The sequence below is a fragment of the Oncorhynchus nerka genome, linkage group LG3 (genome assembly GCF_034236695.1).
Source record: "Oncorhynchus nerka isolate Pitt River linkage group LG3, Oner_Uvic_2.0, whole genome shotgun sequence".
In the NCBI taxonomy this organism is placed as follows: domain Eukaryota; kingdom Metazoa; phylum Chordata; class Actinopteri; order Salmoniformes; family Salmonidae; genus Oncorhynchus; species Oncorhynchus nerka.
Window position 1 is genome coordinate 43,555,858 of NC_088398.1, and position 20,830 is coordinate 43,576,687.

The window sequence follows — 20,830 nt, forward strand, 5'->3', positions numbered from 1 at the left end:
TTCAAGGTGTCCCAACTTTCCAGTTGCGCTGTATATGCTCTTGAATGATACTTCCGGTTTGGGCAGGAAATACCGGGTTACCCGGCAGAAAAGGGATTTTATTCATGGTATGGAACATTTTAGTAAAATCCTGGGAAAATATTAAACCCTAGTCTAGAACCCTAGTCTAGAACCCTAGTCTAGGACCATTTACATCTTCTCCACTGATCTGCTAGACTACTTTTTCAACCTTTTTTTCATTTGAACCCCTTCCCACCACATTGACCGTTCCCTGCTGCGGTACACAGACACAATTCTGCTGCTCGATTGCTTGGAAGAGTAACTGGAATATGAGGTCACTGACTGGACTACTAGACCATGTGACCTGGTTGGCGTTGGCGGGAGTCCGGGTGGGGTCATATGCGAAGCGGTTTCTTGGCAGAGCTGGAGATGCCGTGGATTTTAATGACTTGGAAATAGGATTTGGATTTGTCTTGTCAAGGCTGCTTAGCTGAGCAGCCAGTTGGTAGCTTGTTAATAACGTTTTACAGATGCTCGTTGTTTTGCTGATTCCTTGACCCTTGCGTGTACTTCCAGCTCTAGTTTATATCCTGTGCCCAGTAGATGGCAGGGAGAGGTCAGATTAGCCCAGTGTTATGGCCAGAAGAAATGGAGAACCTGACTATGGGTTAGTTGTCTCTGTGTGTGTGTGCCTGTGTTTTCTGCTTGTGCAATGGGGGGGGGGGGGTCATCTAGGGAAAGCTCCTTACTCCAGACAGATTTAATGTTGTGATGGTGTGTTTTCACTCTCACACAAGGTGCAATAATCCTCCCTAAATATTGACACCGAAGTCCCATTGAAAGTTCTAGTAGTCTGTCTGTCTTATTGACCGTGTTTGTCTTGGGCATAACCAGAGGAAATGACCAGGTTCATAATGACATGGGCCCATCTTTTTGTTCTGAGTGACTTCACCTGGATCCTGTGAAGTCCTGGTAGTGTCCTGGAGGCATTATCCTAATTACGGTCTTTTAAAGCAGCGCTGATTGCCTTTGACTCCCTTTGCATCTTGGTTACTTGGCAGGCAGCCTCTAGCTTTACTTTGAAACTACCAGATGCCAAACAACCCTGCAGAGACCTGATGCATAGGAGCTTTTCACAAGCCTCCAGTTCATATTTTCCTTTTTTCCCCCCCGCCTCTCGTTTTGAAGGACAACAACTAAGGTGATCCTGAAGAACTTGCCTGGGCAGCAGCGCTGCTCTAACATCCAGGTGGTGGTGGTAGTAGTAGTAGTGTGCTGCAGAGTTGTGGTATGTCTAACACACTCTGGCGACTGATCTTAGTTATGGAGAACCCTGAGCTGAGATGGGTTAAGTAGTCCTGTCCCAGGTAGGATGGGGGATTTCAGTAAGCTAATATACAAATCACAATTTTCCTTTTTTTCTTTAGTCGGTCGTAGATTCGTTTTGTGGAAGTGTACTGGTTTTCTGAGTGTGTGTTTTCTTCACTCTGGTTAGTGGGCAGTTTTCCAAAATGTGGAAATGACGTATCATGTTGCATCATTTCTGTCTTCCTGCGTGTATCAGTCTGAATATCTGTGTGTAGAAGAGTTATGTTACATGTTATCTGTAAAAAAAATGTAATACTATAATGTCATACTATCCAGGGGGTTCCATGAAGAGGCCATTCCATACTTTGTGACAAAAGCAGTCTTGTTTTTCTCAATGACTGGGATATGCCTGCTGAATGCAGTTCTTTTGAATCGTTTCGGAGTACTGTGTATCAACAGAAACTACTTTTTTGTTTTTTCGCTTGTTTTTGTAACCATCTTGACTTGGCAAGGAAGAGCACACTCAGTTTGGAACTGTGATGCTCTAGATTCCTGTCTCTGCTCAATGTTATGGGAACTAAAGGCAAGAGACTCCTTGAGGCCAAATAGTAACACTGTATAACAACTAGGAAAACCCATTTTTGTTCCTCCCTGCTACATTACAAAGTATATATATGTATGTATTGTGAGGTGGAAAGCTACCAGCATGCTTGCAATACTAATAATATCCACAGTCTGCCACCCAATAACGCACATGTGATCGGATCTGCTTCGACCTTGAAATACCCAGAACACCGCGGGTTCAGATATCGTCCGACTATCTCGGGGACCTCCCAGACTGGCTAGTTTTCCCCGGACAGGACTTTCCCATCAGAGCCTATGTCTACTGTAAACAGCCCAATGGTGTGTGTTCTGTTGGCTTGGCTGGCAGCCTGCGTTAAATGATTCCTTTACAGGGGTTGTGGTGTGTATGCACATCCAGTGCTGTACTGTACTCCATAGCCTCAATAATGCATGGCATTGTTGGCATAATATGCCAGCAGAATGAATCCACCAATCACCAGCTGACTGCCATAATGAATAAGGCATATAAAAAGAGCCAGTTCCATGGAGGTCTTATTGAGTTATGCTGGGAGGGTTGGAGCTCTTGGCTGTGTAAATAAGGACATGGTTAAATGACTCTCCTCAGTAGCCAATATCCAGACTGCGATTTTGCGCAGAGGAGATCTGAGACGGACTCACAATCAAATCAAAGTTTTATTGGTTGCGTACGCGGATTTACAGATCTTATCGCAGGTGCAGTGAAAGGCTTGTGTGTCTAGCTCCAACTGTGTCGTAATACCGAGCAATAAAAACTCAAAACAATTCGCACACAATCCAAAGAAATAATTAAGAAATAGACCAACCATTACCTCAGACACTATCAGCATCTGAAATGACACCCTATTCCCTATTTAGTATAGTACTTTTGATCAGAGCCCGTGGAGCACTTCAGCATAGGGCACTTTACTATGCATTGCACTATATAGGGTGTAATTTGGGTTCCATACCTCCAATATGCTCCCGTTCTGTCGAGGGACTGGATCGACTGTAGCATTCAGACCAGATGACAGCAGCAGTGGAGGATTGAAGAAGCAGTAAAAGTCCTTGTGACATCCCTGTTTCCCCAATGCCCCCCGTTATACCTCGGCCTGTTGTCTTATCTCAGCCTGACACCAATGCGGCACCCCTGTGAGCCCTCAGCCCGGCTACGGCTCAGGTGCTTAAACAGGCTCCTTCACGTAAAAATGGATCAGAAACTGCCTCCCCATGCAGTCCTCTGGCGCTTGGCCTGTCATCGGGCCAGAACTACTTTTACACGGTCACTCCTGACGCCCAGGAGCAAGGGAAGAAGAACAAAGTATCTCCTCCGTAGGCCTGCTGACGTGCATTTTACTCTGTTCCCGAGGTACGCGGTAGGATTTGTGTGTTTTCTTGGAATTGGGTGAAAGTCACGTTTCCTTTTTTTGGACTTGAAGATTTCGTGTGTTTTTTGGAGTTTTTTTTTTTTACGAGTCTGTATACAGTCAGTCGTCACTGAAGTTGTTTATTGCCTCAGGGCCATATGGAATTGACTCAGTGTCGCTGACTGTCTGTGGATTGCTCCAGCTGGCATGGGTAGGTGTGTATTAGTCTGCTGTTTTTGAGAGGGAGAGAGAGAGAGAGGGAGAGAGAGAGACTATATTGTGGGATCTGTACAAGCTTGTGTGTATTATTGCCTCTGTTTACTGTGCCGATGGCGTGGGGATGCCATTGGTTGGGTCATGTGTACACAAACTTAACACACATGTATGTATCAGAGGAGTGTATTGGGTGACCAAAGTGTCTGTCTGTCTGCAGGAGGAATGCCAGCTCCTGAGCAGAGCCCAGCGACGGAGGAGGGGCTTCTGCTGACCGTCAGAGAGGGAGCCCAACTCCCCGACCGGAACATGGAGGCCGACAGCACCGCCAACACCATCCTGGCCTCCGTCAAAGAGCAGGTACTGGAAGCTCCATAGCACCCTGTCGTACTGTTTCACTGCCCAAATACTTTTTTTTGTTTTTTTGTCACACCCGTATCATTCCAACCCTCTGTTTCACAGCTCTCATTGTGTCGCGGCTCGAGAAGATGGACATGCTGTACTTTATCTCCGCGCTCTTACACAACCACACTGTTACTATCTCATTAAGCTACTGAAGGGCTGCCCCCCGATTTACTGTAGAAAATGCCTTCTCAAGAGGTTGTGGTTTTTACATTTGACATTTTTCACCTGACTTACTTTGCGACGAGAGGCTGTATTGACTTTTTGGGGACACAGAGAGAGATGGCTAAGAATGCTCTGACTTTTTGACAGGTAGTCCTAGCTGACGGTAGGCTGGAAATGGTGACTAAGTTGTGCCCAGCCCGTGCAGTGCGTTCACAATCGAGAGATCCATGTAGTGCGAACCGAGCGATGAGCCATCTGTATAAGGGACACGCTCTGACTCACACCCCTCGCTCCATCTCTCGCTCCGTCCATGGCAGCTCTCCACACTCCCGTTGTTTACCCAAGTCAACAGAAAGGCGGGTAACATTGGAGAGCACCTGTCGATGTCACTTTAAAAAAAAAAACTTTTAAAAGTAATTCTTGTTTGGGATTGGGGAGAGTAAGTTGATCCGTCCTGACAGAGTTTTTAAAGGTAGTTGGAGAGACTAGTTGACGAGCGGTGAAGGGAAGTTGGGAGGAAGCTAGGTGCCTCATGGATGTCAGTCGTTGCTGGGATGGTAGTTAATTACCTGGTCCATACGCTAAAACTTCTCCCCGTACTTCTTCACCCCACTCTGCCCAATGCCCAAACAAGGACAGGCTGGTCAAGATTTCTTTGGTTGCGTTCGCTGTTAATTTGCAGTGGTGCCCCCTCTGCTCCTGACTGCTAATGAACCAGAGAGTGCTTGGTGTTCATATGAGGGTTTTTGGGCCGTCAGACTGGAAGTGCTAGTTATTACTGGGGTTGCCTCTCAAATGGCACAGCCACCGTTTTAGCTTATCACAGCCACCGTTTCAGCTTATCACAGCCACCGTTTCAGCTTATTACAGCCACCGTTTCAGCTTATTACAGCCACCGTTTCAGCTTATTACAGCCACCGTTTCAGCTTATTACAGCCACCGTTTCAGCTTATTACAGCCACCGTTTCAGCTTATTACAGCCACCGTTTCAGCTAATCACAGCCACCAAATCAGCTAATCACAGCCACCGTTTCAGCTTATCACAGCCACCGCTTCAGCTTATCACAGCCTACTCTTTTTACTCCGCTCTTTCACACTCCTCTCACTCAGACTTGAGGGTTTTTCTCTCCTTACAAGTTTTTCAAATTAACTTTACACGCTCTCTTTCTCTCTCATATTTATCATTGTGCAAAGAATGTATTTAGCTGAAGGGGTTCCATTTAGAGTGGAGTGGAACTGGAGACTGGTGGGAAGCCAAAGAATGATACTCAGCCAGTCAACTTCCCCTTTTCTGTGAATTCAGCAATAATGAGAGAGCCCGAGTCTTTGAATGCCTTCTCTGCCACATTATTGCTAATGTTATCCCTGTGAATATGTAATAAGCACCGGAGCGTGGCATTGTGGGCTTAAGACAATAACACAGTCATTATATGCAATGAAACTCTGCATTCATCTGCGCTCACTCTGTGTTTTTAGTTAGACACAGTGAACCCGGACAGGGGAATGTGGGCCTTTTTCTCAAAGCGAAAGCTTAGGCTACCATTTTTAAGTTGGTAAATGGAAAATGTGTGAGTGCGAAGAGAATGGTACTCCTACTCGTGATGTGTATGGGGAACGTTGGCTGACTCCGCGTAGCCCTCTACTAGGGGGTGTTGTACATGGCTGAAGGCTAGAATAATCCCCTGCAATAATGAAAAGCAGGAAAAGAGGAGGAAGTTGCTGTCTGCTTTCATCCAGACTCCTCCGGAGCAGCCTAGTTTATGATTTAATCACCGCATCCTGGCCTGGCCTTGGAGACACAGGGTGTAACCAAGTCAACAACCAGAGAGGAATTCTTCAAGCTGTAATGTAGCCTAGCCGTTTACAACTGGGCCTATTCGAAGCTGCTGGGGAAACGACTGTCTGATTTGCAAGGGGGGAGGGACAAATGGACGTAGGGAAGTCCCCTCTTCTAACTAGGTCCTGTTGGGGCCCGGCCTAGCTGCTAGTCTTCCATTAGTCCTGGTCAAAAGTAGTGCACTACATGGGGAATAAGGTGCCATTTGGGATGCAGACTGTGCCCCAGTAGAGTGTCCCTCACTGAATACTGAGTGGTGTGGTGCCATTCACAGGAGACGAGGAGACAGTTGAGCTGAGCATGCATTCTAATGACCCCTCTCCCTCCCGTCCCGTAATAATGACTTTGAGGGGAAGGCCGGTCCACTAACGAGCTCTCCATTGATCACGCTGTGCCACTGCATGCTTCCTGTGGGGTCTCCCAGGGGAGGGGTGAACACTAGCCAAGGAGGCCGCCAAAATGTGTCTGCTCGCATTTCATCCTCTGGATCTTAATGTACACACACATCTTAGTCATGCTCGCTCCTCGGCTCCATGCAGGATAGCGGCTGCCTGTTGACGGGGGGCAGAGAGAGGAAGGCACGTTCGGCGGTGCGCCTGACTATGTCGCTAGTGCCTCTCTGACAGCTCATCGGAAACCAGAATGTGAGCCGTATGGCTGGCTGCTTCTCACAGCCCGACGCGTCGGATTATTGACTTGACCCTTGAAATGTCACGAAGTCTCCAGTTTTCCTTCTAAACAAACGGAATAGAGTGGAGTGTGTTCCAGCAGACTTTCTATGTGGAGGTTGTGTGTGGTGAGGTTAGAGGTCAGACGTTAATGGGCTCATCTCTCTGTAGTGGCTACAGGAGCAGTACAGTCATGTCTTGAATTAAAACCCAGCTATCACATCAGTAGTGCACTACCTACAGTGCATTCAGAAAGAATTCAGACCCCTTCACTTTTTCCACATTTTGTTACGTTACAGCCTCATTCTAAAATTGATTCTATATATATATATATATATTATTATTATTATTATTTTTTTTTTACATATCAATCTACACACAATACCCATAATGATAAAGTGAAAGCAGTTTTTTGGGAATGTATTTAAAAATAAATAAATGGGTACCTTATTTACTTACATAAGTATTCAGACCCTTGGCTATGAGATTTTGAATTTGAGCTCAGGTGCATCCTGTTTCCGTTGATTATCCTTGACATGTTTCCACAACTTGATTCGAGTCCACCTGTGGTAAATTCAATTGATTGGACATGATTTGGAAAGGTGCACACCTGTCAATATAAGGTCCCACAGTTGACAGTGCATGTCAGAGCAAAAACCAAGCCATGCGGTCGAAGGAATTGTCCGTAGAGCTCCAAGACAGGATTCTGTCGAGGCACAGATCGGGGGAAGGGTACCAAAATATGTCTCCAGCATTGTAGGTCCCCAAGAACACAGTGGCCTCCATCATTCTTAAATGGAAGAAGTCTGGAACCACCAAGACTCTTCCTAGAGCTGGCTGCCTAGCCAAACTGAGCAATCGGGGGAGAAGGGCCTTGGTCATGGAGGTGACCAAGAACCCGATGAGCACCCTGACAGAGCTTCAGAGTTCCTCTGTGGAAATGGGAGAACCTTCCAGAAGGACAACCATCTCTGCAGCACTCTACCAGTCATGCCTTTTATGGTGAAGTTGCCAAACGGAAGCCACTCCTCAGTAAAAGGCACATGACACCCCACTTGGAGTTTGCCAAAAGTTACCTAAAGTACTTAGGCCATTGGAAACCAAATTCTCTGGTCTGATAAAACCAAAATTGAACTATTTTGACCATTTTTTTTAATTTAACCTTTTTTTATTTAACTAGGCAAGTCGGGAACAAATTTTGATTTACAATGACGGCCTACCGAAAGGCAAAAGGCCTCCTGCGGGGACGGGGCACACATCATGACAAGAGAGTTGCATAAAGAGAGACCTAAGACGACAACACATGACAACACAGCATGGCAGCAACACCACATGACAACATGGTAGTAACGTAACATGGTAGCAGCACAAAACAATATTGGGCACAGACAACAGCACGAAGGCAAGAAGGTGGAGACAACAATGCATCACACAAAGCAGCCACAACTGTCAGTAAGAGTGTCCATGATTGAGTCTTATAGCCATACTCCCAAGTACTTGTATGAGGTGACTACCTCAAGCTCTAAACCTTCAGAGGTAGTAATCACACATGTGGGGCGAAGGGCATTCTTCTTACCAAACCACATGACCTTTTGTTTTGGAGGTGTTCAGAACAAGATTAAGGGAAGTGAAAGCTTGTTTGACACTAACAAAGCTTTGTTGTAGAGCGTTTAACTTATTAAAATCTGGGGAGGGGCCAGCTGGGTATAAGACTGTTTCATCTGCATATAAATGGATGAGAGAGCTTCCTACTGCCTGTTGATGTAAATTAAGAAGACTGTGTGGGGCCTAGGCTCGAGAATGCAAAGTGTCACATCTGAAGAAAACTTGGCTCCATTCCTACGATGAAGCATGGCGTTGGCAGCATCATACTGTGGGAATGTCTTTCAGCGGCAGGCACTGGGAGACTAGTCAGGATCGAGGGGAAAGATGAACAGAGCAATGTACAGATATATCCTTGATGAAAACCTGCTCCAGAGTGCTCAGGACCTCAGACTGGGGCGACGGTTCACCTTCCAACAGGACAACGACCCTAAGCACACAGGCAAGACAATGCAGGAGTGGCTTCGGGACAAGTCTCTGAATGTCCTAGAGTGGCCAAGCCAGATCCCGGACTTGAACCCGATCGAACATCTCTGGAGAGACCTGAAAATAGCTGTGGAGCTACGCACCCCATCCAACCTGACAGAGCTTGAGAAACTCCCCAAATACAGGTGTACCAAACTTGTAGTGTTATACCCAAGAAGACTTGAGGCTGTAATCGCTGCGAAAAGTGCTTCAACAAAGTACTGAGTAAAGGGTCTGAATACTTACCTAATTGTGATATTTCAGTTGGACATTTTTAACACATTTGCAAAAATGTCTAAATGTGTTTTGTCTTTGTCGTGTGTGGATTGATAAAGATTTTAATCCATTTTGGAATGTAACAAAAGTTGAGGGGTCTGAATATTTTCTGAATGAAATGTATATTGGGAATGGGGTGCCATTCGGGAAGCAGACTACCCACTATGGTTCGCTGACAACACCACTTCACACACAGGAAATATTAGCCGGTGTTAATACTCCATCAGTCCAACTACAAATCCCAACTCTGATGCACACCCCTTGATCGCTATCGGATCACACGCAACCTTCTGATGGGGTTGTGACTCTGAACTGTGTCCGTGGCTGCTAGCCTGCTAACTGTGGTCAACAGTGGTTACATAACAGCTGGCAGGAGAGCTCTTGTCCATTTCACACAGAGCTTCTTCCCTCAGGTCAACTCGACTGAAACCGCTAATCACACTCTGTGTTTGCGTCCCAAATGGCACCCTATTCCCTTTATAGTACCCTACTTTTGAACAGAGCGTCGTGCACTATAAAGGGAAAATGGTGCCATTTGGGACACAGCCTGTGACTCGGGGGGTTTAGACAATCAGGAGCTGGGCTTAAGCTCTTTGTTTATTAAATGAGGAAACCAAGAACCCCCTTCCCTCCATCCCTCTATCCTTCCCTATGTCCAGGTCCAGTGGCATTACTCTTTGGGGACGTTGGATGTGTTTACTGTGATAAGAGGATAAGTGCTTTCTCCCTTCGGTGATTGTGAGTGGAAGATTGCACTCACATGGTGGAAATGGCAGAACTGGTCTGGGTTATTCGTTAGCGCACACCATTTTAAAATGACAAAGGAACATTTTGTTTCTTATTGGACAAGTTCATATAAATCTTTTCCATGTTTTCAGTCCGTTTCCTTCCATTTGGTGCCTAGTGAATACAACCCTGGTCTCATGTGTTGATGTGTTTCGATGCTGCTCTCTCGGCCTTGCCAGTCCTTGGGCAGAGTGCCTCTGGTGAACAGTTGTAATGTGCCCAGGCATGCCTAACGGCACCACTGAGACTGGCAGAATGGGCCTCTCAGCCATGGCACACATGATTTCCCAACTCATCGCCTCTTAGAAAACACAGCCATGGAATGTTCCTACTTTGCTTTGTTAGAGTCCATTACACATGAAGAATCTGTCTGCTCAATTGCTTTCTCTGGCTGACCAGGGCACACTTGTTATGACCCTGCTTATGTCTGGCTCAGCCTCACACACGAACACAGACAGACAGACAGACAGACAGACACGGCCTTTCCTCAGCAACTGGTATGTGTTGTAGTAAAACACTTCTCAGGGGGGTGACCTTGCTGTGTGTGCTCAATTTCATTGCTTCTTAAAGCATTGAAAAGCAGGCTGACAAATTGCCCTCTTGAGATCACAAAGCACTGCTTCCTCCATTCTTTATTCTGGTAAAATGCTCCAAGTGATCTCTGTCAGGACTTTTCTTACTAGGAGCTGGAGAAGTTAAAGAAATATAATAAGTTGGCAATTGACTAAAAGGCAGGATTTGTCTTTCTACATCTGCTGCTGGTGAAAAACAGACGAAAGGTTAAAACTGCACTGCTGGCAGACGCGGTTCCGCCTCTGGAGGTGAACAAAGGCCTCTAATTAGAATCGATTGGTGATTTTCTCCACCAGCTCGCCAGCTCCGGGTCTTATCTCCTCTTTCCTCCCTGCTGCTGTTGCTGCTGTGACACAGGAGAAATCTGGAAGCATCAGCATTCCCGCCTCAATTATAGTCAGAAATAATGGAAGCGTATCTCTTCGCAATTTTCCTATGAGACTGGAGAGGATTAAACGAAATCAAATTGTATTGGTCACGTACATCGTCGACAACCGGTGTAGGCTAACAGTTGAATGCTTATTTGCGGGCCCTTCTCAACAATGCATATTTAAAAATAAGATAATAGAGAAGGGGATGGAGAGTGCTGAATGTTGTTCATTGACTACAGCTTTGCATTCAACACCATAGTACCCTCCAAGCTCATCATCAAGCTGGAGGCCCTGGGTCTCAACCCATCCCTGTGCAACTGGGTCCTGGACTTTCTGACGGGCCGCCCCCAGGTGTTAAAGGTAGGGAGCAACATCTCCACTTCACTGACCGTCAACACTGGGGCCCCACAAGGGTGTGTGCTCTCAGCCCTCTCCTGTACTCCCTGTTCACCCATAAAATAAAAATACATTACGAGTATATATACACACAATAAATACAAATAACAAGGAATACTATGGCATAATAAGATCTATTATGGTTAACAATTTCTAAAACTGAACCACTGTATCAGCAAAACATTTACATAATGTACTGACAAATCATATTAAAAAAATAATCACTCTAAAATCGTTAAATATCACCCCCCCAAACAGGCTTTGAAAGCCTGGTCATGGCTCACATCAACAGCATCCTCCCGGACACCCTAGACCCACTACAATTCGCATAATGCCCCAACAGGTCCACAGATGTCTCAATCGCACTCCACACAGCCCTTTCTCACCTGGACAAAAGGAACACCTATGTGAGAATGCTGTTCATTGACTACAACTCAGCGTTCAACTGGATCCTGGAGTCTCTGACGGGCCGCCCCTGGGTGGTAAGAGTAGGTAACAACACGTCTACCATGCTGATCCTTAACACTAGGACCCTCAGTGGCGTGTACTTAGTCCCCTCCTGTATTCCCTGTTCACCCACGACTGCGTGACCAAACACGACTCCAACACCATCATTAAGTTTGCTGACGACACAACAGTGGCAGCCTGATCACCGATAATGATAAGACGGCCCATAGGGAGGTGGTCAGAGAACTGGCAGTGTGGTGCCAGGACAACAACCTCTCCCTCAATGTGAGCAAGACAAAGGAGATGATTGGGGACTACAGGAAAAGGCAGGCCGAACAAGCCCCCATTAACATCGATGGGGCTGTAGTGGAGCAGGTTGAGAGCTTCAAGTTCCTTGGTGTCCACATCACCAACAAACTAACATGGTCCAAGCACACCAAGACAGTTGGGAAGAGGGCACAACAAAACCTTTTCCCCCTCAGGAGACTGAAACTATTTGCCATGTGTCCCCGGATCATCAAAAGGTTCTACAGCTGCACCATCGAGAGCATCCTGACCGGTCGCATCACCGCCTAGTATGGCAACTGCTCGGCATCTGACCGTAAGGCGCTACAGAGGGTAGTGCGAACGGCCCAGTACATCACTGGGGCCAGCTTCCTGCCATCCAGGACTTATATAATAGGTGGTGTCAGAGGAAAGCCCATAAAATTGTCAGACTCCAGTCACCCAAGTTATAGACTGTTTTCTCTGCTACCGAACGGCAAGTGGTACCTGAGCACCAAGTCTAGGCCCAAAAGGCTCCTCGACAGCTTCTACAGCCCAAGCCATTAGACTGCTGAACAATTCATAAAAATAGTCACCGGACAATTTTGCATTTCATAAATGGGTCACTAGTCACTTTAACCTCTTGGAACACTAGGGGCAGTATTTCATTTTTGGATTAAAAAACGTTCCCGTTTTAAACAAGATATTTTGTCACGAAAAGATGCTCCACTATGCATATAATTGATAGCTTTGGAAAGAAAACACTCTGACGTTTCCAAAACTGCAAAGATATTATCTGTGAGTGCCACAGAACTGATGCTACATGCGAAACCAAGATGAAACTTCAAACAGGAAATTAGCAAAATTTGAGGCGCTGTTTTCCATTGTCTCCTTATATGGCTGTGAATGCGCCCTGAACGAGCCTACACGTTCTGCCGTTTCCCCAAGGTGTCTGCAGCATTGTGACGTGTTTGTAGGCATATCATTGGAAGATTGGCCATAAGAGACTACATTTACCAGGTGTCCGCCCGGTGTCCTTTGTCGAAATTGGTGCGTAATCTCCAGCTGCAAGCATTCTTGCATGTGATTCAGAGGAGAGAGGAGACTTCCACGAACGATATATCATCGAAGAGATATGTGAAAAACACCTTGAGGATTGATTCTAAACAACGTTTACCATGTTTCAGTCGATATTATGGAGTTAATTTGGAAAAAAGTTTGGCGTTTTGATGACGGAATTTTCGTTTTGTTTTTGGTAGCCAAACGTGACGAACAAAACGGAGCGTTTTCTCCTACACAAAGAATCTTTCAGGAAAAACGGAACATTTGCTATCTGAGTCTCCTCATTGAAAACATCCGAAGTTCTTCAAAGGTAAATGATTTTATTTGAATGCTTTTCTTGTTTTTGTGGAAAATGTTGCATGCTGAATGCTACACTAAATGCTACGCTAGCTATCAATAATCTTACACAAATGCTTGTTTTCCTATGGTTCAAAAGCATATTTTGAAAATCTGAGATGACAGTGTTGTTAACAAAAGGCTAAGCTTGAGAGCTAGCATATTTATTTCATTTCATTTGCGATTTTCATGAATAGTTAACGTTGCGTTATGGTAATGAGCTTGAGGCTGTATTCACGATCCCGGATCGTGTTATTTATTTGCCACTTCAAATAATGTCACTTTTTAATAATGTTTACATATCTTACATTACTCATGCCACATGTATATACTGTATTTTTTACTATCTACTATTGCCTATGCCGCTCGGCCATTACTCATCCATATACTATATGTACATATTCTCATCCACCCCTTTAGATTTGTGTGTTTTAGGTAGGTGTTGGGAATTGTTAGATATTACTGCACTGTTGGAACGAGAAGCACAAGCATTTCGCTACACTCGCATGAACATCTGCTAACAATGTGTACGTGACCAATAAGATTTGATTTGAGAGAGCAGAGCAGTTTGCTGCAGACCTGTGTGCTGTTTTAGCAGCAACATGCCGTCACTGCAGAGACTGACTTGCGTAAGGGAGGGCAAATAATCTGCTGCCAAAGGGACATGATGGAGACCCCAGAGGAGCGGTGTGCACTGGGCACAGTGGTCCGGTCCTGTTTTAAACCCAGCCCAGCTCAGGGACAACCTTCCTTCCTAATGTCCATCGCTGTCATCCGTGTCATCAGTAGTAGGCAGGAAGGCATCGGTAGCAGCAGCATGATAAGAGACCAATGACCAGGGACCGGCGCAACAGGGACCAATGAGAGGCTTCTCGCACATGGGGTGAGGAAGGTATTACAGGACCAGGCCTCGGCCGTCCTCACAATTCAGTTTGTCCTCGGAATCCCGAAGGAGGAGCAGAAAGCAGAGTAGCGGCAATAGGCGGACACGGCGCCGGGGTGGATTACCCATGAGCTCTAGCAGCTCTCTGAGGTACCCCATCTCTCAGCAGCACAAGACTCTGACTCTCCCACCAACTAGCACTGAGGTAGGCTGAACTAACGCTGCAGGTCGGCGGACTCCATCTCTTTGTCCACCTCCCAGTAGCAGACAGGATCTAACGTTTCTAGATAACTCTCCTCGTCGAGATTGTGCCTGGAGCCACGACTTGGAAAAGACCTAGCTATCGATCTCCCAGAGGAAACTTGTGTTCGTGAGGCCCAGATGATTGGCAGTGGGAGGTATGATTGCCCTTCTTCGGCGGTGTTTTGTATCTTTGTTTGGTACTAAAAGAGACACAGATTGCCTTGTGTGTTGCTTTCATTCAGCTGCAGAAGGCATCATCCACAGGAGCAGCAAATCAGAAGAGCAGCAGCTTTTGTGTTGGAGCCAGTTGCAACCAGCCAGGCAGAAGTACACAACTACCATCAGGCTCAGGGAGGGGGAGTGAGCTTTGGGAATATTGGTTGAGTCACAAACGGCGCCCTGGTCAGAAGTAGTGCACTATATAGGGAATATGGTGCGATTTGGGATGTAAAAGTTGTCTTCTGGAATGTAGTTTCCAAAACATTATCTACAGTATATAGAGAATATTGTGGTTTTTAGAGAAGAAATGCTATAAAACGGTCCAAATCCTCTCTGTGGTCCAATCTTGCCTTCCTTTCCCCCCCTCTTTCCCCCCCCTCTCCTTGCAGCCATTGTTAAGATGCAAAGTAAGATTAGAGGCATCCTCTTTTAGATGCAGACTGGGTTTACTCTGCCTCTCTGTATAGTGCACTGTGTAGGGAAGACCCTGGCTGTGACCTGTGAGTTGGGATATGCAAAAAAAAAAAAAGAAAACACATTTCCAATTCAATTGAAATAGGGCAAATATAAGTACCCACGTAATAATAAGGACATGTTATTATGTATGGAAAAGAGTACCAATTGGGACAAAGACTCTTCTCGTCTCTTTTCTCTCTCAGCAGGCCTTTGTTCCAGGCGCTGGCTGTCACGTCTGCATTGTAACGATCCAGCCCAAGATGCAGCGCAACCTTCATGTTTCCAACGCAGAGGGAGAAATGTCCTTCCTCTTCGTCCGTCTTCTTATCCGTCACACAGACAGCCATGTTTCATCTCCAATCTAGCGGCGCCACATTGTTTGTCAAACTACACACGTGACAGGTTTACAATATGGGGAAATGAATTAGGAGTTTCTAAGCTTAATGCCTGGCTGTATGGATATTAATACTCTGCTAATGAAGGTCGTGGAAGCAGACGTGCGAACACTAAGACTCGTAAGTGAAACCACAGGGGTGGAGTGTCTTGTCGAGCTCGTCTCCGTTGCCTTCCTGCCATCGGCTAGCTTTTTGTGACACAGCTTTTTATTTGTTGTGGTTTCACAGACCTTTCGCCTTCTGGAACGGTCAGAGAGTAGTAATCCCCACTTTACTGTCCTTTATGGAGGACGGTTAGCCTTCCCTACGTAAGGGCACTACTTTTGACCTGGTCACAGTTAGTGCACTATGTAGGGAATATGGTGCCGTTTTAGGACACCGCCTGGGTTTCAGAGTCGAGTCCAAGTGTCTGCGGAATCCACCGAGCCAGCTTGCTGCTAATGCGGCCTCTTCGTTGGTAATCTATGTGAGATGCTCGAGCACCGTGGAGCATATGTACAGTTTTAGTGGAGACCTTGAATGTCATCCCACTGGGCAAACACTGTTTGAACCAACGTTATTTTCACGTCATTTCAATGAACCAAGGTGGCCTAGACGTTGAATTTCTGTCTATGCCCAGTGGGATGCTTTACATAGACTGGCATCGGAGGGCTTTGTTGGCACAACGTCAGAAGCGGGATTTGTTCTCTACACATGAAAATACTACGCATGGAACATAAAGCGACGAAGAACGTTTCATTGAATTCTTCATGTTGTTGAGATTTGTAGATGAAGGTATGGCCTTTTTTTAAGGTATGTTTTTAAAGGGGACTTTAAATCGGTTCTCTTGTTCAGTGCTTTGCTTTTCTCATTCTCTTTTTGTGTTTATGCTTATTTCTTGCAAATGTCTGTGACAGCAAACCTGTACCTTGTTCCTCCCACTTCTCAGTGTTTTTCCCAAGGTGACTTTGTGTAGCAGTGATTTCCAGTGAGTAATTACGCTGCATGGTTTCTCCAGGTCTGTCTGTCTCTCTTCAGGACCAGTCTCCCTAGCCTGCTGCTTTTCCTCCTCTCCTCCAGCACTTCTTTCACCTCTGCTGTTTCTCTCTTTCTCTCACTCTTTCTCTCTTTCTCTCACTCGCCCCCCCCATTCAGCTATGTCGTAGGCCTCATCAGAATACGTTAGCAGCCATGCTTCTGCTGCTAGGGAGCAGGGCTGTCAAGCCCCATTGCCACTTAATGAACAAATATGTTTCCAGAGGATTTCTCTCAACCCCTGGTAAAGGAAAAATCCATCTGCCTTAGTAACTTAAAATTAACCTGCATCCCATTTGGATGACTAACGTCTGTGCCCTCTTTTCGCAGTGCCTGGATCAGATCAGAGCCCAGTTTGCACACCAAATGGGACCCTATTCCCTGTATAGTGCATTACTTTTTGACCAGCGCCCTGTGTCAAAAGTAGCGCACACTATAAAGGGACTAGGGTGCAATTTGGGACCCACTCCTCTTTCTGAGTGCTGCCAGGCCTGTGCACCATCACATAGAGACTCGGCTGCACAGAGAAGTGAGAAATGAAAAGTCAGATTAGTTCTCTAGTTTTAATTAATAGAGGGATTTGGACGTCCTCTGAGGCACAGATTGCTGTGATATAACTCACTGTTGTGTCGGGGGGTAGTTGAGTGCAGTACTGCACTGCTCTCTCCTTCACTAAAGTCAGGTAGGAGGTATGTTGAAAAAAAGGACTGCCCTTGTTCTTACACTGAAAGGTTTACTATTAATTTACTAAGTCTACTAGTAGTCTTCAGGGCTCAGGGCAGCCGAGCGGAAATGGAGGAAAACTCGCCTCCCTGCGGACCTGGCATCCTTTCACTCCCTCCTCTCTACATTTTCCTCTTCTGTCTCTGCTGCTAAAGCCACTTTCTACCACTCTAAAGTCCAAGCATCTGCCTCTAACCCTAGGAAGCTCTTTGCCACCTTCTCCTCCCTCCTGAATCCTCCTCCCCCCCCCCCTCCTCCCTCTCTGCAGATGACTTCGTCAACCATTTTGAAAAGAAGGTCGACGACATACGATCCTCGTTTGCTAAGTCAAACGACACCGCTGGTTCTGCTCACACTGCCCTACCCTGTGCTCTGACCTCTTTCTCCCTCTCTCTCCAGATGAAATCTCGCGTCTTGTGACGGCCGGCCGCCCAACAACCTGCCCGCTTGACCCTATTCCCCCTCTCTTCTCCAGAACATTTCCGGAGACCTTCTCCCTTACCTCACCTCGCTCATCAACTCATCCCTGACCGCTGGCTACGTCCCTTCTGTCTTCAAGAGAGCGAGAGTTGCACCCCTTCTGAAAAACCTACACTCGATCCCTCCGATGTCAACAACTACAGACCAGTATCCCTTCTTTCTTTTCTCTCCAAAACTCTTGAACGTGCCGTCCTTGGCCAGCTCTCCCGCTATCTCTCTCAGAATGACCTTCTTGATCCAAATCAGTCAGGTTTCAAGACTAGTCATTCAACTGAGACTGCTCTTCTCTGTATCACGGAGGCCCTCCGCACTGCTAAAGCTAACTCTCTCTCCTCTGCTCTCATCCTTCTAGACCTATCGGCTGCCTTCGATACTGTGAACCATCAGATCCTCCTCTCCACCCTCCCCGAGTTGGGCAACTCCGGCGCGGCCCACGCTTGGATTGCGTCCTACCTAACAGGTCGCTCCTACCAGGTGGCGTGGCGAGAATCTGTCTCCTCACCACGCGCTCTCACCACTGGCGTCCCCCAGGGCTCTGTTCTAGGCCCTCTCCTATTCTCGCTATACACCAAGTCACTTGGCTCTGTCATAACCTCACATGGTCTCTCCTATCATTGCTATGCAGACGACACACAATTAATCTTCTCCTTTCCCCCTTCTGATGACCAGGTGGCGAATCGCATCTCTGCATGTCTGGCAGACATATCAGTGTGGATGACGGATCACCACCTCAAGCTGAACCTCGGCAAGACGGAGCTGCTCTTCCTCCCGGGGAAGGACTGCCCGTTCCATGATCTCGCCATCACGGTTGACAACTCCATTGTGTCCTCCTCCCAGAGCGCTAAGAACCTTGGCGTGATCCTGGACAACACCCTGTCGTTCTCAACTAACATCAAGGCGGTGGCCCGTTCTTGTAGGTTCATGCTCTACAACATCCGCAGAGTACGACCCTGCCTCACACAGGAAGCAGCGCAGGTCCTAATCCAGGCACTTGTCATCTCCCGTCTGGATTACTGCAACTCGCTGTTGGCTGGGCTCCCTGCCTGTGCCATTAAACCCCTACAACTCATCCAGAACGCCGCAGCCCGTCTGGTGTTCAACCTTCCCAAGTTCGCTCACGTCACCCCGCTCCTCCGCTCTCTCCACTGGCTTCCAGTTGAAGCTCGCATCCGCTACAAGACCATGGTGCTTGCCTACGGAGCTGTGAGGGGAACGGCACCTCAGTACCTCCAGGCTCTGATCAGGCCCTACACCCAAACAAGGGCACTGCGTTCATCCACCTCTGGCCTGCTCGCCTCCCTACCACTGAGGAAGTACAGTTCCCGCACAGCCCAGTCAAAACTGTTCGCTGCTCTGGCCCCCCAATGGTGGAACAAACTCCCTCACGACGCCAGGACAGCGGAGTCAATCACCACCTTCCGGAGACACCTGAAACCCCACCTCTTTCAGGAATACCTAGGATAGGATAAAGTAATCCTTCTCACCCCACCCCCCCCCCCCCCCCCCCCTTAAAATATTTAGATGCACTATTGTAAAGTGGCTGTTCCACTGGATGTCTTAAGGTGAACGCACCAATTTGTAAGTCGCTCTGGATAAGAGCGTCTGCTAAATGACTTAAATGTAAATGTAGTCTTCCAAAGTATACTGTAGCTTCACTTCACAGGTGTACCTAATGCCTGCAGTATTGCTACAATATGCCAATGGTCGTCCTTTTGTATTGCATCATCTTGATTGTTGTAGAAGATGCCTATAAACAACACCCCGCTGTGCTGTAGCAGATTTGATGTTTGTTTACGTCTGTCAACATGTTGACGATGCGTATTGTTGCTGCTGTTCTCGGAGCAGTTGCTCTCCGCATGATCGTCAGCTTGGCTTTAGAAACTCCAACAAAGCCCATTTATGAAGATGTTTGATTGCCCCGATTTAGAAGAATAGAACTACAATTTGGGTTGAAAAGTGTGAAGTACAGTAGGATTAGAACTGCTGCTACTACGTGGCAGGTCAGACCTGGCGAAAGAACTCGCGAAAAATCAGTAACACACTATGCTTTCCGCCACACTACCTAGAATGCTAAAAAAAGCATTAGACATGCTTTAAAGTGCTGCGTAAAATATGTTGAAATCCTTTGCTGCTCGGGGACGGTAAAATTGCGGTCACTTGTGGAGAAGATGGGGGAATATGCTGACACATGCCATATGTTTTCATTTCCTGTCTCTGTTCTACAGTAGAGCAGACAATGAGGACAAGTCTAGGAGAGGGACATGCCACCGCTGGCTCTGCCTCTCATTGGGCCTCCCCAATGCGATCCAATTCCAACTTTATTGTCCCATTTGGGTAATTCATTGTGCAGCCAGGAATACAGAGACCCGTGCATATTCACACTTCACAAAGGTCCACAAAACTGTGCAGAGCCAGTCGCCTGGCCACATGTTTCTCTCCACCAGACACCGTTGTGAAACCCTACCATCCTCCCTTCTCGGTCTCTCCTACTGTCTTAATTAAGTGTAAAAAAAAATATATATATATATATGTGTAAGGAGAGTGGAATTAACAGGTTAACAAAGCCTCACAACAGAGTGGAGAGGCGTGAGGAAGTTTCTTGGTGCTGTTGGATCAGACATAGTGTGGATCTGGCCTGTAGAACACTGGAGCTAGACTATCCCCTTATGGGTTCATATTTGCATGCACTCACTGAGATATTTATATCTCGGCATAAGTGCGCGATTAGTATGTCAGAGCTGATGCTTGAGGGTCGACAGAGAGCGCTCCAATGGTCGTCAACTGACTTCTGCTGGCCCAAGGCGGGCCAAGCCAGCGTCACCCAAACCAGCCCTCTGGGCCTGATTGAGCCATTACGTTCAATCAGGCCCGGAGAGAAGAGGAGAGCCCGTTGGAGTGGAAATGATCAGCAGCTTCTAATCAGAGCCCTAGAAATCTATATCAAGGAGGACTCTGCTACTAAAAATACACCGACACAGTTAAACCTGCGTTGCATTGTTGTGACCACGGTTTTCGACCCTATAGGCCAGGCACAGTCTTCCTTTCTGGTATGAAGTTACAATGCCACAGTCTTTTGTAATGCTTTTTGTGGTTTTGAAAGTGACTGATACCACTTGACTCTTTCACGTCCTACTTGTTCTATGTCATTTCCAGCGGAGAAAATGACACTTTAGTTTTAAAAGCAGGCTACTATAAAGTATAAAGAGACCTCTCAAGGGGACTTCCTGGATAAATAAAGGCTAAATGAATACAAAAATAGTCTCCATCCTGAAATAGCACCTTTTATCATGTCAAGTGTAG

The 20,830-nt window shown here is 46.7% G+C and overlaps 1 protein-coding gene across 9 annotated transcripts in view; it reads left to right on the forward strand.

Annotated features, from left to right (window-relative positions):
* The window catches only part of LOC115108400 (plakophilin-4-like), a 118,162-nt gene that overhangs the window by 27,391 nt on the left and 69,941 nt on the right, over positions 1–20,830 (forward strand). For all 9 annotated transcript variants that reach the window (XM_065012064.1, XM_065012104.1, XM_029632711.2 and 6 more), the window contains exon 2: positions 3,688–3,827. In XM_065012064.1, the coding sequence (XP_064868136.1) occupies positions 3,693–3,827 (135 nt within the window). In that variant the 5' untranslated portion in view covers positions 3,688–3,692. The remainder of the gene's footprint in view (positions 1–3,687; positions 3,828–20,830) is intronic.